This window comes from Vipera berus (assembly GCF_964194415.1).
Source record: "Vipera berus genome assembly, chromosome: 5".
Classification (NCBI taxonomy): domain Eukaryota; kingdom Metazoa; phylum Chordata; class Lepidosauria; order Squamata; family Viperidae; genus Vipera; species Vipera berus.
The window spans coordinates 41,404,720-41,423,740 of NC_138207.1; the positions used below are offsets into that span (position 1 = coordinate 41,404,720).

Consider the following 19,021-nt stretch of genomic DNA (forward strand, 5'->3'; position numbering starts at 1 on the left):
ACCAGTGTCCTAACCATGCGAGCCACATGCTCCTACAAGAAGACAACTGAGGGACAATATATATAAAATCATAGAAATATGAAATCACGCTTAGCAGGTAGCAAAAGCAGGTTCTTCCCATTCTAATACACAAGGACTACAAGCCATCTAATGCAGGTGTTTGGAAGGAGATTTAGAACAAAAAGAAAACACTTCCTATGTGATGCATGATTAACTTGTGGAATAAGTCACATAAGTTACACATAGACAAAAAAGCAGGATGGTTAACTCCAATGGCTTTAAAGAGAGATTAGAAAAATGCGTTGAGCACAACTCTATCAGCATATAAGTCTTGAAGAATCAGTATTACTTGTGGGTTGAGTTCATACCTTTTCAAGGGGGAGTTTCAGGTGAACATCAGTGGGAGTATCTTTCCTTTGTCTGCTTGTGAAGACTGAAGAGCAGATATATCAAACACAAGGCCCGGGGGCCGGATCCGGCCCGCGAAGTAGTTTCATGTGGCCTGCGAAGCCATCCTGGAAACAGGGAGGGAACGGCCCCCACTGCCTTGGCCCTGGCCCAGAGACCCTCCTTCTGCCACAGACCCTCAGATCTCTCCCACTCCTGCCCAGGCCCCCATAGGCAACCTTGATGCAAACATTGTAGAGCTGGCCACGCCCACCCAATAGGCCATACGCACTCTAGCCACGCCCACCCAGTAGGCCACGCCCACCCTGGCCAAACCCACCCGGCCCCCCGAGGGCAACCGCAATGCTGATGTGGCCCTCAATGAAATTGAGTTTGACACCCCTGCTGAAGAGCATTTCAAAAAAACCAGCCCTCCGCCCCTCACAGAAATAGTTCTTTTCTACCTTGAAACTCCTATATGCTAGCTTCAATAGCTGACCTGAAATTTTAGTGTTTCAAAAATTGGAAAAATACTTTCAAAAAGGAATAAACAGCAACTTAGTAATATTAAGAGTTGACCACTGAAATCAGATTAGTTTTGACTGGTTAGTTATGACTAACTTAAATCTGTACAGTTCAATGGGCCTACTTTAAGCCTGAATTCAATCCATAGTATCCAAGACCCTTTCCCCAAAATATATGGATGTTAATAGGTATTATTACATCATTAAATCTGAAAAAAGAAACCAAGGCACAAAATATCATTGTGTCAATTTAATTAAATTTCATACTATAAGTGCTAAACAACTGATACAAACTCTGTCTAGAAATATTAATATAAGCAATATTTAATATAAGCAATATTTAATTAATAACAGAAAAATCATTCTCCCAGCAGTCAGACCACTACCACTATCTTTACATCATGAAAGTAACACCTTTTCCTGCACATTTAAGTATGCTAGGAACTTACATTTTATTCTCAAGTATACATTGAAGTGTTAATAGCAAGATCCTCCTATAAAGATCCAGAGCAACTGATATCATATAGCTTGAAATATGCAGTAAAGTCCATTTCCTTCTTGATGCCATTAAGTAAATTTATGTTTCTAAACTTCAAGTTGGCCCCAGTCTATTTTGAGGGAAATACTTTTCACTTGGCACAGTGCGTCTCCAGAACTATAACAAAAGAAACAGTTAAATTGTTAAATCAGCAATCTCATCACATTCCAATCACACAGTAATAGCAGTTTATTTTATAGTTTCAATCACAAATACATAACACATAACACTAATAACAACAATGACAATAATAAAAAACAACAATAGGATGCCATTTCAGATCCCTGGCAAGACTGAGTGGTTCTAGGTTTTGGGGCCTGCTAGTTGTAATACTATGCCATCTTTGGTGCTGAATAAGTTGCATTGTCCCAAACTGATAGGTGCACAATCTGGGAATCCTCCTGGACTTGTGGCAGTCATGCTAGAGGCTCTTTGCACAGCTACACGTTGTGGACCAGTTGTATCCATTCCTGGACAGGATCACTCTGTTCATAGTTACTCATGCCCTAGTCACCTTCCAATGGGCTACCGTAATGAATTCTAGATGGGACTGCCCTTGAAGAATATTTGAAAGCTTCAGCTAGTGCAGAATGCAGCGACACAGGCAGCTATATGTGCCTCTAGAAAAGCATGTTACACCTCTGCTCCATGGGCTGTATTGGTTCAGAGTTTTGACATGGGGCAGTTTATCTGAAAATCCATCTCTCCCCAACTACATCTACCCATCCCATCAGACTTGGCAGAGAAGACATGTTGCAACAATACTTGGCGGCAAGTCTTTTCTGCTATGGCACCTGTCTTATGGAACATTCTCCCCTTTGAGAAGGATGCTAAGGTTCCAGAAATCACTCAAGACCTGGCTTCGTCACAGAGGAGAGGAGATGTGAGATCTTCATAATAGTAGTTTTATATATAAATTAAACAATAACCGAATGTTAACACTGGAAAGAGAGAAACCCTTAGTCATCAAGATTGCAACAGGCTGAACACAACGATAAAAGGACAGTCTATAAGCCAGAAACAGAGAGTATAACAAATGAGATGCAGAAATTGCTTAAGTAAGACTTCGCTTAGTGATATAGTTTGACAGAAAAAAGATAGACCATAATTTATTTTAATTCTGAAATGTCCATATTTAACAGAAAATAGAAAAAGATTATATTTAATGTGATGATAATAACATCACACATTTTATTCAGTACAAGTAAAAAGAAGTCAGCATTTAAAAAAATCCTAAGTGGTAATAAGATATTTGTAATCAATGTAATCTTTAATTGGTAGAATTTTTTAAAATCTACAATTAGAGATTAGATTATAAAGTCTTACAATGCCAAATATAAGCTATACTTTCTATAAGCACATTCCTCACTTATATCACCACCTATATCACCAACTTTTAACCTAACTTACCGAGCACTGTTTATATTATATTAAAATACAATAAAACGTTTGTATGTGTGCAATATAAATGTGACCTTTGAACTCACCTGATGATTTGTTTGCTTCAAGAGTTCTCCTATCCTGCTGCCTGTTTAGATCCTGTAGCAGGAAGTACCAAACTATCAAGCTGTTGACGGCTGCCTGTGTGGACTAGCCATTCATAGAATTTGTTCTCCACTAACATCTGGAATGTCTTCTTCTGATTCCTGAAAGCAGAAACAGGATTAGCTCTGTACTGTATACATTTGTGTAAATGTTCCTATCGCTAGGTCTTTTCAGTCAACATACACACTGCCCAAATGCTTTTATCATTAAGGAGTTTAATTTAGTGTGCTGTGGTTGAGATTCTTATAATATTAAAATAAAACAGAATCATTTAAATCTATATAAAAATGTTTCAAAAATGCTTCTGCAAGTTACTGTGCTGTAACAGTTAATAGTACTGGACTACGAATCAGGAGAGTCAAGTTCTAGTCCATGGAATATAAGTCTAACAAATCAGTAAACAGTGTTGCCTTAATTTTTCATACCTAGTGGCAATGTCATAAAATTCAAAACTCTAGGAAATGAATCACCGCAGAATGAAACAAAATTTTAAAATCAAGTTTTTTATTAAGCATTACTAACCATTATATTCCTACAAAATACACACAGCTGGGTCTGTCCATTATGACAGCTGAAATTTAGATTTCTCTTTGCCTAAGACTTTAGAATACTGCTTGATCTAATAATAAAGACAGGCTTTTCCAAATTAAATAGAAGTCCATATTGTTTAGTTTGATTGATGCTTCTTGCATTTATTGCCTTTGCTAATAATTATCTGATTTTTAACAGTGGTTTTAAAGGGTTAAATATAATATCCTTGATATAAGTCCACCTTTATATGTGACACTAATCTAATGTTACTAATTCTTATTCAACTTGTAAACCTCTTCAATTTCTTTTTGTTCCTTTTTCATTTTTCCTTGATTGCATTTTAAAATATCTATTGCAACAAAATTAAATTATTTTGTTTTTATATTATTACATTATATTTATATTTTTATATTTCTTTCTATGAATATATTTGTCTCAAAAAATTGTAAAATAATATGTATAAGGTATAAGTTTGTTCTTAAAACTATGTCAAGTGTATAAACTTGAAGAGTATAATTTATTTATTCATATAACTTAGCACATTTACTTAGTATTCTGAAATGTAACATTTCATGACATTTGCCTCCTTAGGAACAACAAGCAGTCAAATAGTTAATATTAAAAATAAAATAATTCATTCTTATAATTTTTCCACATATGTGGGTGACAAGCAGAAGCCTTGAATTTTTTTATTTTTTCCATCTTTTTCTAGGGTTTACATCTCTAATTTAGTACTTAAATTCAATTCATTTTGTATATATGTGTGCATAATAAAACAGCTTTCTTAAAAGTATGGGAAATATAAGTTCTGTTTATTATTTTTAGAAATTATTTATTTTATTCTACTGAGCTACTCCAATCAACTAAAAAAGCAAAATATTTATCATTAAAATAGGAATAGTAAGGACAAAAAATGCACCCCAAAAATGCAGTTGTGTCTGATACCTAGTAGCTCCCTTCCATTCAGAAAATATCACGACTGCCTGCACCCTGAAGTATTCAAAATATTTTTTGTAAAAAAATCTAAACAGTAGAGTGGCTTGTTTGCAAAAGAATTGTTCGTCCATATTTATGATGTGTTAGATATTTTGCTCATTAATTTTCTAAATTTTAATTTACAGCCTAGAAAGATTTACTTGATAGGTGTAAAACTTGAAAAAACAGATTAATAAAAGGATCATAGTTGTCCTTGAGACTACAAGTTAAGAAAAAAGAAAACAATATTCACACAACAAATTTTAATCATTAATTTGCATTAATATTGATGCATTTAATTCTAAAGCCATTACAACACCTGATTCTTCTGTCCTGGAAAATTAACTGTTACTTACTTGGTCAGCCCTGCTTCCTTCACTGTTTTCTGCCAGATTCGTATCCTCTGTTCTCGTTGGCTCAGTGCTTTCTGATATGCAGGTGGCAGACCACCAGGTATTTCTGTTGTGTCTCCCTCCATTTCAAATGGAACAACAAAGGGGTAAAATTCTGAGGGTGGGAGAAGTCTGAATAGCTCTTTATCACAGTTTTCTTTACATACTATCTTTGGATTATCCCAGTTGTTAGGTACAGTAGCTAGGCCAGTTCTGCCCATGTGATCCTCAAGCATTGGATAATGGGTATGGAAAGGAGCAAAAGTTATTGCTTGGTTACCCAATAATATAAGAGGTCTAGTTGGAGTGAGAACATGCAAGGTGCAACCAGTCGTAGATGACAGAGATAGGTGATGGCAAACAGCAACAAGTTTGACATTGTCACAACTATGGAGATGTACTACAGTTTGCACTGGACCTAGGACAAAGGTGCTATTCCTGCATTTTTCTATGGTTACAGACCTGAAAGAGAGGAAAAACAGCCAATAATAGGAGACGGAAAACAACAAAATGCAATCATGCATGTACCTTTTCTATTAGGTGGCAAATAATGACAACTGAAAAATAACTTACCTCAGTGGAGATAATAAATAGATAAAAGATTCACAGCACCGATGAATCTTCACATGAGTATCTTCTAGGGTAACAGAGCTCTTTGCTAATGTTTGTTTGTAAACCTGGCTCATCATAATCAAACGACGAACTGAAGGGACTATGTGAGCATTACAGGCTATTTTAGCTCGTTTACTTGTTCCTTCAACTGGAAGAATTATGAAAATATTATTTTTAAAAAATAGTTCTACTGAAGCCAAAATCTCTCATTTAGCTGAATCTTACTGTATTTCCCAAAGAAAGAAAACCCGTCAATATTCACTAATATATTCTAGTCAATTTGGTCGGAATAATTCAAACAGCACTTAATTTCCTTGTACAAATTATTAAGATGTTATGTTGTATGTTTGATATTTATGTGCAGTGCTCTGAAATCATCTTTATAACAAAGGCATGGCTTTCTAAATATTTAAACAAAAAACAAACAAAAACTTTCTTCCTGGTATGTTACACAGCCCTAGCAGTAAGGATTTTTATTATGAAATTAAGCCATAAAACTCAACAATTTATTACCAAATCAAAGGCCCTAAAATGTCCTTATGATGTCTATATGTGCACATCTTCCATGCATCATTAAACTATATTTTCCCTCTTAATGATATTATGGAAATACAGAGCAGTAGTCAAAATACATGTTACATGACTTTAGGATTTTATATAAATATTTATTGTCAACTGGGGCAAATATGCATTAGAAGCTATTCACTATTCCAGACCCTGCTTAACTTTGTAAATCTAACAATATTTCCCATTTATATTGTCAGAATGCTGTTAAAATGACTGTTATGAATCTGAATTAAGACAGTGTCCAGCAAGAACATTTCAAAATTGTACCTTGTTGTGCCCATGCAAGCTTTCTTCCAGATGTGAGGCAGGCTATTGCCCCAAATGGGTTCCCAGTCAGACAAGCCCTCATCCATGATTCGAATTTGGCACAGGAGAAGGCTTTAGAAAGTTTTGAGAAGCCACTATTGGCATGCAATGGCCGCCAAACTGCAAGTTCATGAAGAGGGTGAACAGTCCTATTTTGATCCACACTTCCTTCAATAAGGAAACTAAGAGCTTGAACAGCTTTGAGTGATAACAGGCTACTGTGCATAGAATGAGAGGAGGCACTGAGCTGATCTGGGTCCAGTAACAATTCCAGAAGATCCTGGAGATGGTTTTCAATAAAGTCATGGTGGTAGTTGTCATTCCAATTCTTCAAACCAAGCTTAAGAACAAATATTAGAAACAAGAATCAATCCACAAAATCACATTTATATACTATCCTCTTGGTTTAAGCGATTCCTATGTTGGACTGATATCAAGGCCACGGAAGCTCACTAGGTAATCCTGAGCCAATCATTCTCTCTCACATTATCCTACATCACAGGGTTGTTGTTGTGGAATAAAATAGAAAGATGGAGCTCTATGTATGCTATTTTAAGTTTTAAGAAACTCCAGATATAAACGTAAAAAACAAATAAATATAAAGTAAGATATAAGTAGAAGTCGTTAATGTGTAGATTCCTTTTCAAAGTTTTTCTTGTTTATTTGACAGAAACTGCAATAGGCATTTAATATAAAAAGCAGCATTCGAGAGTGGTCTTCAATTTCTTTATGTTCTTATGATCAGTGTCAGAATAGTGCAGACTTCCTCTTACTGTTATTTTAAAAAGAAGACTAGAAGCTAACAGTTCTGAGGATCCATACATCTTTGTATACAGATAGTCCTCGACTTATGCTTAGTGACCATTTGAAGTTACAACGGCACTGGAAAATTTATAACCATTTTTCACACACAACCACTGCAGCATCCCCATGGTCAGATGTTCAGAATTCAAATGTTTGGCAAATGACTTGTATTTATGACAGTTGCAGTGTTCCAGGGTCATGTGATTACCTTTTGTGACCTTCTGACAAGCAAAATCAATGGAGAAGCCAGATTCACATAACAACTATGATGCTAATTTAATAAATGCAGTGATTCACATAACAACTGCAGTAGTAAAAGTTGGAAAATGGGGCAAAACTCAATTAACAACTGTCTCAACAGAAATTTGGGGGGGTCAAATTGTAGTAGAAGGCAATTGTAAAAAATACAAAGGAAAATATATAAAGCGGTATTAAGAGGTGTGATAAGGTACTTTAATAAAAGTCCATCAATTCAACTCTATTCATCACTGAAAAAGAGGAAAGATCTACAGATTTAGCACTGATTATTACATCATGGCCCATAGTAACTGGGGATAATGGGAGTTAAAAATTCAACACATACTGAGGGTATTATGTAGAAGACTGATCTTGACATTACTAAGTAGCACATATTAAATCAATGTAATTGGATCATTGTTTACTTAATGTTTGCTTTGAATTTATACATGGATATTCAATTATTATTTTATAGCTGTTCATATTATCTATAATGCCACCTTTTTATAAAAACACTTATTTTAATTATTTCAGCATGCAATGTAAATGTATGAAAACCAACTGGAAGTACATTATAACTTTACCAGTTATTCTTGCATTATCTTCAAATCAAAGCAACAAGTGTCCTTCTACAGAGAGAAATTTTTGGAGGAAAGTAGTTCAAACAATACCTTAATCTGACTGGCAGATTCTTTTAGCCCACTGTGAGACTTAGACTTAGGGTTTGGCCACTCCTCTCCAAGAAGGGATGTCCTCAAAGAAACCTTGTTTAATTGCTGAATATAAAGGAACAGCAGGAACTGAAGAGTATCCACAGATAACTAAGGAAAGATCCAAAATTTAAACTCATATTATTTGATTTTCATTCAAAAAAATGTACTTAGCTGGAATAGATAGACTATTGCTTAAATTTCAAATACCTGAAAGTATTCTAAAAACTAAACAATGTTTGGTCCACCTACATTAGTGCTCTATGCTGCAATGTATACCAGAAAGAAATAAACCATTTGGGGGCAATGACAAAAAATTACGAAGAGTAACAATTCAAATTCCTTAAAATATATATTAAAAATATGATTAGTTCATACCCGATTCCTTTGCTTCTCTGTCTCTTCCTCACTTGTGCAGCTAGATATCACTTCTGCCCATTCCAGTCGCTCCTCCGATGTCTGCTCAACAAGACTGTGAAACAACTCAAAGTAAAGCCATGCCAGGTCTTTCTCTAACTGTAGTTTTCCACAAGCAATGTGTCGCCACATAGACCAGGTAAGGTATGGATAATAGCCTTTACCCGAGCGCATTCTGACATAGGTTGACATTTTCCGAAGGTAATGCATGCTAAACTTGGAAGGAGGAGGGCTTTGCAATGCTCCCACTATGAAAGGCTCCATCTTCACCCACAAATTGACTGAAGGTTGCTCCATTTTGAAAAGGTGCAGTTTATTTATCTGAATTTGAAAAAGCAGAAATACCACAAAATGCTATTTCCAGACCTGTCTCCAATTCAATTATACATGAAAATGAATGAATTTTGCCATATTAATTTTTCCTGATTACCCCATGTTTAAATTTTAATGTCTTGTGCATCAAATCTAAAAATTATCCTGGTTTATCCTATTTAAATATTTATTACCAAAATATGCGCATTAAATTTCACCTATATCAGGTCAAGCAAAACTTTTGCAATCTGACTTCCGGTTTGCCGATGCAGCCACCATGGACGTCTGGAGGGCGAGCTCCATCTTCCGCGTCCAGTTTCATTTCACTGGGGGACCCTGGAAAGGGTCAAAAGTCGCCCTGTAGGGGCGGCCAGCAAGGAGGGGACCCCCGCTGGATCGTGGGAGGGTGGTCGCCCTTCCGCTCGATCCAGAGCAACCCTCCAAACCGGCAGACGAAAGCCATAGCAATATGGCTTATCACTAGGCTGCAGACAGCCAGTCACACTTACCACCAGGCAATTTTAAAGCAGCGCGGAAGAGACTGGGTGAGATCTACTCCTCTACTCAACATTCAGTACTTTGTTGTTGTTGCTTATATTCCTCTGTCTCAATAGTAGTATCTTCCAATTTTATTACATTCTGAAGTGTTCTTTAGTTGCAGTCTGGGTTTCAATTTGTGCCTTAAGGTTGGCATGTAAAGAGCAACCCTCCAAACCGGCAGACGAAAGCCATAGCAATATGGCTTATCACTAGGCTGCAGACAGCCAGTCACACTTACCACCAGGCAATTTTAAAGCAGCGCGGAAGAGACTGGGTGAGATCTACTCCTCTTAAATCCTAACTACTTTTTTACCTGCATAAGCTGTTTAAAGTACTTCCCCCACCCCCGCCTGTGGAGAGAGAAGGGAGATTTTATCCTTCCCTCTAGAAACAGAGGCGACTGACTATCCAGGGGAGTTTAAAACATTGAAAGAATATTTTTTAAACAAGTTTTATTAGTTTTTCAATTTATAACCTATATATTTAGAAAGCATCATGATACCTGGGTAGTCATCAACTGAGTAACAGAGTTTTCAATACATAATTCAGGTTACCTTATCATAACATCCTTCTCTATTTCCCTCAACATTCAATACAACGTATTTAAACTAATAAATTTCTAGGAATAACATGGTCAATTAGAGATTGTGTCAATCCAATTTTGATAGGGTATATATATACCGTTGTTAAATTTTATCTAATTTTGATGTTAATTATAGTATCCAAGTTTAACCTTTAACATCCCAAGTAATATTCACAACCCAAAGTTCCCTTATCTTAATACACCAAAGATTGTATCATCTAACATACACCAATAGTTAAATAGCTAACTTCTACCTAATAAACATTGTTTATTTCATATCCTAATACATCACAATTTACCAATTGGAGAGTCTATATTTATCAATCTACTTCTACTTATACATAACCAAAATTTTTACATCAAACGTAGGATCCATAAGCCAGATTTCCATTATATCAATATATAAATGTATAGTATTTGGAATGAGCTTAATAACACATTTTAATTCTATCTCACGAATATTTTCTATTTCAGGTCTTAATAAGTCACTAATTACTAACAAAATGACCTACGATAATTCTCTAGGAATTCATATTTTGAATCTAACTCTAGGTTTCTTTTTTTGCCAGTCGGGTTTCCAGACCCAGGGCTTTAAATTGCCAAGTAGGTCTTCATTTACTCGCATGCATATTATTTGCACCAGAGGAGGCCATCCAACCATCAGCAATATACAAAGGTTGAACCATTTATAGTCATTATATTGTTGCCATGTTAATTCCACTCTCTTTATTTGCTCTGACATCTCTGTCTGCAGTTCAACCTGGATTCTTCTTCCATCTGGGTTGATCTGTTTTGAGTAGAAAATCTTATCCAGTTTTATAGTTAGTAACTGACTGTCCAAGCTTTCCATAGGTTGTCTTTGTTGGTCTTCAGCGTCTTCTATGTTGGCATCACTATCTTGCATGTAGTGTACTTCTGAAATTGTAGGCTCCTTAGAGAGGATCAGAAGTTGAGTATTAAATTTTTCCCTAGTTTGTTGTTGTTTGTTGTTAAGATTGTCTGTCATAGTAGTAGTTCCTTATACTTTAAAAACTGTAGGTTCTTTGAGTAAAGTCAGGTTTTGGATATTAGTTTTTTTCAGTACTTTGTTGTTGTTGCTTATATTCCTCTGTCTCAATAGTAGTATCTTCCAATTTTATTACATTCTGAAGTGTTCTTTAGTTGCAGTCTGGGTTTCAATTTGTGCCTTAAGGTTGGCATGTAAATTATTAAATCTGGAGACAGACATCTCAGTGACTCTATAGATCGTTTCAAGTATAAGGTTATAGTCAAGCAAGGTTTGTAGTTGATCCTTCTCCATTTTGTAGTATTTATAAATAGTCCTTAGTGGAGGCTATTTTTCAAAAAAAATCAGTAAATGAAAGAATAATTTGATCCTAATTGGAATTTTATTTTTTAAAGTTTGTGGACTAAAATATTTTTATTTTTACTGAAGATCAGGGGTTTTACTTATAAAAAAGAAGCAAAACTGAAAAAATTATAATAAACTTTGTATTTAAAAAGAAAATTTCAAATGGTAGGGGTGACATCTTGTGGCTAAACCTGATATTACAATTTATTGCCTAAAGAGATTTGGCCAGCAGCCCAGACAATAGATAAGATTTATGTAACCTTGAGACACCAGCTGTGAGAAGCCCAGCTGTGTTCCATATTCAGTGACAAAATCTTTATTTTTTTGCATTCTCTGATTGTAAAGCTTTTAATCTAATACACCACTAAGAGTATATGGATGAAGATCAGGAACAGATTCTTTCTATGCTGAAAGCAATTCATCAAACTATTCTTACAGCCACTGATGAAATAAGAGTTTACAGAAAAGAACAAGATGCCAGCCCAGATATATGAACTCAAATTTTCATTACAACTAAAAAATCAACTACACAGAATATAACAGAAAATGTGGAACAATTAAAGATTATGACAGAAGATTTAACTGATGAACAAATACAGTCAATAGAAAACCCAGAAAAGGGACTGACAATATGGAAAAAGGAAAAGACTTTCTACATAAATCACAAAGAACCTGAGGATCAAGAAGAACAGATTGAAAAAAAGACTAACAGTTCAGGACTACGTTGAGAAGGAAAAATAGAGAGACGATTTGTTAGTCCTCTCAAAAAAATGGCGACCTGATGGTTTTTTCTATGTCAAACAATCTACATAACAACACAGGGAGATCTGTTTGATGACTCAAAAGCACGGACGTGGAAGATGACTTGGCAAAGAAAGAAAGTCAGAATAAGGCTGAAGAAAATTGGGGTTTTGACTTACTCGTGAGAATTAAAATAGAATATATTCAAATAGATAAGATGTGTACTTTGAATGCTAGATATTGTTATGAGTTGAGATAAAGACGACTTTGGTTATTCAAAACTTAGAAGTATATAAATAGTTAAATTTGAATATTGAGTTGCTTATAAAGGTTAAATGTAAAGGTAATTAAGATATATATAAGCTAAACATCCATCAACGAATGTAACAAATATATTTTTATTTAGCGGTAATAATAAAACTTACTAGCTTAAATATGAGATAATAGATATTAAGAGAAAAAGACAAGAAGCATTAAATGTTAAAATAGGAGCAATCTTGGTTACTAAATTTAAGATATCTGGAAATTACTAGAAAATAAGGATACTATATTGTATTATTAATTAGTTGATGTAAGATGGTGAGAATTCAAATAGATAAGATGTGTATCCTGAACATTAGATCTTGTGATGAATTGTGATAAAGAGAATTGGGGTTATTTAAAACTTGGAAATTATAAATATTAAACATTAAATATAAGTACTAATGGGAAATTAAAACTTGGGAAAAATTAACCAGGATATTGATTGTCTAAAAAGATTGAATGTTAAAACAACTAGGATGTGTATAAACTAAAAATTATTGATAAATGTAAGGAAGTTATTTTTTATTTAATTGATATAATAAGAACTGTACTAATTTAAATATGAGGCAGTAAATACAAAGGGAAAAAGAGAGAAAACATTTAATAGTTTGAGATCTGTACTACAGATATTTGTATGTTACTGAATTATTGACCAACTCAGTCGCCATGTTGCTTTTCAAATATTTAAATGTAAAATTAGAAAACTAATAAAATTTTATTTAAAAAAACTTGCAATCCAAGACTGCATTTTAAAAAAAAATGTGCATTAGGCATGGTGCTAACATGAATATTCATTGGATGATGGAAAACACCTGAATATTCAGCCCAATTTCCCCTTTTGTGCCCACTGGAAGAAGCATTAAATGGATAAATGTACTGTACTGGAGGTGATGCTTCTTTTACTTCATATCACCATGGAAAGCTTTTGCCAAATTTCAGCAGCACAACCATGAGAAATTCTGGGAGCATAAGGGCAATGAGTAACCATGGATTGCAAATTATTCAGTCCTATTCTGCATAGAAAGAAAATGAGTAATGGGACGTTTAACTTCAGTATTTGTTTAATATAGTTGCCAGATAGTGAATCCTGCATGGCGCTTATTCATAAGTAATTTTTATATTTTTAACGGAGCCAGAGCTTAGAACCTTGAGAGCAGCTTTGGCTTATTAATCCTTTCTCTCTCATACAATAAAAGATTTTGAACAGTCCTTTTTTACTTATTCACCTCAGCAGTTCATTCAAAGGAAGGAGAAAATGAAGAAAACACTCTTAAAGTTTCCATTTATAATTATTCATTAAGTACGGTAATCTCATTACTTTCCTTGCTATAATCATATTCATCCTAGTAATTTCTCCAGCAATGACCTTGAACTAGAGTTATTTGCAGAAAGTCATAGTAAGTGGTCTGAATCTGGGACTATATAGAAGAGAACTTTTGGGAGACCAATCTGAATCAATCCATCAGTCATCCAAGTTTGTATTCTCATAAATATCTCCATATAAAAAATAAAACCAAAGCACATTTCAAGTTAATTCAATAGTAAAACAAACTATTAGTCTAATCAATATGGCCTTATCCTGATTTCTGAAATTAGGGGAAAAATATAACAAAGATCTTGATATTCAATTGTATATTTATTAATAACAATAAGAATTGTATTTGCCTAGTGTGGGAAAACAGGTACTACCAGAAGAAGAGAGGAAACATTTGATGTGTAATATTGGATCTAGATTGAAGAATATATACCACTGAATTACTAATGGACCCAGACAACATGTTGTCTATTAAGTATTTTTATAAATATTTATAAAAAATAAAATAAAATAAAAAACACCCTGATTATTGGTGTGAATATGTTGCACCTCTTGTAAACTGCCACTAGATAAAGCAATATACTCACTTCTAGTCTGCTCTTACAAAGAAAACATTTGTGGATTGCTTCATTTCTTGTAAGAGCTTCAAAGGAACATCACTGCTGCTTTAGCCTTGTACTTTTTCTTCCACTTTGCTTGGTCTCATTTTTGAAGGACAAACCAAGAATAACAAAAGCAGGAAGATACAAAATCTTAATGTAAAAATAGAAAATAAAATAATTAAAATGTTTGTTTCTGAAGCTTTTCAGTAGACATATCTCAACTGCAGTTTCAGTTTGAGTTTTGAGTTCCCTTCCTCCTGTGCGCTCCCACAGGGAGGGCCTTCTCAGGGTGCTGCCGGTAAAAGACTGCCGGCGGATAACACCCAGGGGGAGGCCCTTCTCAGTGGGTGCGCCTGCCCTTTGGAACCAGCTGCCCGTGGAGCTTAGGACTGCCCCGACCTTCGTTCATTCCGCCGGGACCCGAAGACCTGGCTCTTTGAGCTTTCCAGCCCAGGTTGAGAGTTTTTAATTGGGGGTTTTACATTTTTCAGGGATCAAATTTAATTATTTCTAATTTTTTTTAACTTTTGTATTGTATTGACGTTTTAAATTACCTTGTAAACCGCCCTGAGTCCTACGGGAAAAGGGCGGTATATACATTCAATAAACTTAAACTTAAATACATTTCAATCAGTGTCAACAGAAAGTTAGTGGGCTCATATTAACACAGTCATTATTACATAGGATACCATCAATTTTTAAAAAAAATCTTACGCACAAAATTTAAACAAAGTGTAAGATTTGGCATTATTTTCATTATCATAGTTTAAGAAGACAGTAGCAATCGTGAGCATCTTGGGGTTGGGGGGATGCAAAGGGAAGAAATGAGGAAACTATGTGATGAAATCTTCCATATCTTATCATTTTGGAATTATTATGTTTCTTACAGAAGCTCCTGAAAACGTTTAAAACTACTTATTATGAAACAACCTGTTTTTACTTCAATGTGCTTATTAATTCAACTGCCTAGTTATGATTTCAAATAAAGGAATTTTATTTACACATTATTCCAAAAAGCTTAGCCTTAAAAAAAACAATGTTCTACAGTTTCTGTACTATAGAGTATACAAAGAAGAATGACAGGTGCCTATGCATAACAAATGTAACTTTCCTGTAAAGTCACAGAATGCTCGTTGGATATAAACTGAGTAAGCATAATATTATTTTCTCTTGAAAGTAAGAAATAGCTATTTCTAATTCAGATGTAAAAATCATAAAAAATCTGAAAAGCATATAAATTATGTCTGCTGCCAAATCAGTCTCTCCTATTCTTGATCATTCACAAGTTAAGGTAAAGGTAAAGGTTCCCCCGCACATGCGTGCTAGTCGTTTCCAACTCTAGGGGCCGGTGCTCATCTCCGTTTCATAGCCGAAGAGCCAGCGCTTGTCCGAGGACGTCTCCGTGGTCATGTGGCCGGCATGACTAGCACGGAACACTGTTACCTTCCCACCATAGTGGTCCCTATTTTTCTACTTGCATTTTTACGTGCTTTCGAACTGCTAGGTGGGCAGAAGCTGGGACGAGTAACAGGCGCTCACTCTGCTACGCGGCACTCGGGATTCGACCCGCCAAACTGCCGACCTTCCGATCGACAAGTTCAGCGTCCTAACCCACTGAGCCACCGCGTCCCTTTCACAAGTTAAGCATGAACTAAAATAACTAGAGATTTAATGATAGACTGTAATCCTGTGGTTTCTGAATTTATCTTACAAAAGCAATGGACACAAGTACCAACTTGATGTCAGATCAATCAAGTTTAATAATTTATTTATAAACAATAAATTGTATCAAGAACAATGGAAGAATGTATTTATATTTCATATATTACAGGTAGTCCTCAACATACAGCCCTTCATTTAGTGACCATTCAAAGTTTCAACACCACTGAAAAAAGTGACTTATTACCACTCTCACATTTACGACTATTGCAGCATCCCTAGGGTCATGAAATCTAATTCAGACGCTTGGCAACTGGCATGGATTATGACAGTTGCACTGTCCAGGGCTCATGTGATCACCATTTGCAACCCTCCCAGCCAGCTTCCAGCAAGCAAAGTCAATGGGGGAAGCCAGATTTACAACTGCATGATTCATCTAACAACTGCAGTGATTCACTTAACTGTGACAAAAACAGGTCATAAAATGGGACACAGCTCACTTAACAGTCTTAGTTAACAATGGAAATTTTGGGTTCAACTGTGGTTAGAAGCCAAGGATTACCTCTAATAAGGGAATTTCGTCAATGTTATATAGGTAGTCCTTGACTTACAACCATAACTGAGCCCAAAATAAATATTAAAAAATCTATGTATCATATCCTGCCAGAGTAATCCTATAGACACTGCAACTATTCTGCAATGGTGACGTAGGACATAAATAAATGGATACCATCTTTGCTGTCAATGCCAAATAATCAAAGTCCAGGTAGTCAGGTCATAAATTTTTAAAGAAATTGGGAAAATTACCCAGTAATATTTTGTAATGAATCCTGTATTAATTTACTGACTACACATATTTTCCTAATGCATATAAATTAGTCTAACTTAACAAATTAATTTTGATTTAATTGTTAAATGCTATTTTTTATGACTGTGAAAACTTGCAAAGTAAACTACATCAGTAGAATTTAAAAGTATGGGAAACTATCTTTTAAAAACCCTAACAGCTCAACAGCTCTAAGAACTCTACAATAAATAATAAATTCAGTTTAATCCAGTCAACATTTATTAGTCTTATAAGCAATAATACATGTTTTCTATATACACGTGATTTTTGAAAGAAAAATCAAATGCAGGTATTTGAAATGTTTGGGGTTTTTCCTCAAGTTGTATTTGTGTGTATGTATATGTTTTTTCTCATATATATTCTTTGGGAATGTTTTTCTTTTTAATTTTAAGTTTTTTGTTCAAGTTTGTCTTATAAACTAATAATAAGAAAATTAAAAGATCTTTTATTGAACTTTAATCTACTGTCTAATAAAGGCATTCTCAATTGCGTCTATCAGCTATCGATGCAGTTATTTATTGAGGTTTTTTACTCCACTGTTTTGTTATTTCAAAAGCCTAGTCCCTCCATTCTGATTCTGTTGCTTGCTGCTAGTTGCCTTCTGCTAAAAGTTTGTTCTGTCTGCACTTTCTATAGCATTGTGAATTGTCTCTCTCTCCAATTAAATACCTCCTATAAAGGCAGGTGTGATTGAAGGTATGCTTCCTTCTAAACTTTCTTCAAATTTGCCTTACATTATTGTTGCTCTATTTTATGGGCAAATGGAAATTTATTCCTTCTATTTCATTTCTGTGCTGAATCTTTAAACTCCTGTACTGTTTACTGTACTAAAATTTATGTCTGGTAAATTTTTATTACATCTGTATTATCTGTACATAATTCACATATATTTATAAATTCATATAACCAGTAAGCTAACTTCAGTTAAAATTAAGTACACTGAGGCAGAACTGATGCATTTTTTGTTTCTTGGTTCAGGAGATTCAGATGTGCACAGGGGATACAGAGTCCTTAAAATGGGAATCATGGAGGATGGAATGTAAACTAATCTGAAACTCTTTGAGAACTATGTTTGGCCTCTTGTGGGTTCCCTTGTATAGGAGACATGTCTGTAACGTATTTATTCTCCCATTCCTGTTTAGAATATGAATAAAAACTAATCCTATATGCAACAAAGGACAATAGAGCAGGCGATATAGAACAGCACATTTATTTCCGCATCTGATTAGAAGCCCTAGGAAGTGTTAAGATACCATGAAAGATGCAAACCTTCTCGTTAGGCAGCGTTGGCCGGCTTTTTGCAAGAAAAAGAGACTGAAGCTGCACTTCTGATACATTATTAAACAAGCGATAACAGCATTCGCTAGGAAGCAGGAGAGATGGCGGTGATGAAAAAGGAGATCGACACCACCCTCCAGGCGGAGAAAAAACTCACCCGCCTCTCCTCGCAGGCGCTTCTCGGATGCCAGCAGCGAAGTCGCTTTCACACGCTCACGGTCAACTCTTTCCGTGCCTGCGCACAACGTCTGAGTCAGTCACCAATAAAAACACTCCCTGGGGAAGGCTTCAAAAGACATTGTATTGTAGAATCGCTGGGCTAGCCACCAATCGCTATCCCCGTAACTCTACTGCATTGGCAAGAATAGGAATGACAGTTGAAAAACTAAGAATTCGCAATAGCGACATCTGTAGACCGGGAGGATTAGAAAACTTGCCTCCATTTGCTTCTCCTAATTAACCTATGGCGCTGTATCATTAGTTATATGCGTTATATGCTCTCGTGAACAGCCACCCTATTTTATAGTTTTACATTTAATTACCTATCATGTTTAAGTATTTCATAATAGTTTGACTTCACTTTTTATTCTTTCAATGTATACATTTCATTAAAAATCTGTCCTAATAGATCCTCAAGTGATTTGTCAGTGTCATCTTCCGGGAAGCTTTTGACTTCCCATTCTAGACAGGTGTCCATTAAATCTCAGCCAAAAACCTATTTTAGCTGCCATCCAGAAATTTGCAGCTGAAGCAGACAGTCCCAAGTCTGTAGACATTCTGAGAAAGATAAACTGATAAGATATTCCTCCCATATTAATCAGATCAACCGGGTTAGTTTCCAGTTCCAAAAAAATCAGAAAGGTGCTGCCTCCTGGTAAGGCAAATATTATTCTGATATAAATATTCTCTGTGGGTGCGCCTGACCTTTGGAATCGTTTACCGGTT

General features: G+C 35.2%; 1 protein-coding gene across 1 annotated transcript; it reads right to left on the bottom strand.

Moving 5' to 3' along the window:
• Positions 1–1,152: 1,152 nt before the first annotated feature.
• On the bottom strand, positions 1,153–18,373 carry TBCCD1 (TBCC domain containing 1). The gene is made up of 9 exons (XM_081328739.1): positions 18,234–18,373; positions 14,278–14,442; positions 8,507–8,866; positions 8,090–8,239; positions 6,339–6,717; positions 5,466–5,652; positions 4,857–5,354; positions 2,937–3,095; positions 1,153–1,566 (listed from the first exon to the last, which is right to left on the bottom strand). The coding sequence occupies exons 3-8, from the start codon at positions 8,840–8,842 to the stop codon at positions 2,966–2,968; spliced, it is 1,680 nt and encodes a 559-aa protein (XP_081184865.1). The 5' UTR covers positions 8,843–8,866; positions 14,278–14,442; positions 18,234–18,373; the 3' UTR covers positions 1,153–1,566; positions 2,937–2,965.
• Positions 18,374–19,021: the final 648 nt, after the last annotated feature.

Excerpts from the sequence above, each read along its gene's own strand:
- TBCCD1 (XM_081328739.1), bottom strand. The coding sequence starts at position 8,842 with ATGGAGCAACCTTCAGTCAATTTGTGGGTGAAGATGGAGCCTTTCATA. Across the intron at positions 8,240-8,506 it reads CAGAGAAGCAAAGGAATCGG|TTATCTGTGGATACTCTTCA; the intron begins GTATGAACTAAT and ends ATCTTTCCTTAG. Across the intron at positions 6,718-8,089 it reads AATCTGCCAGTCAGATTAAG|CTTGGTTTGAAGAATTGGAA; the intron begins GTATTGTTTGAA and ends TTTGTTCTTAAG.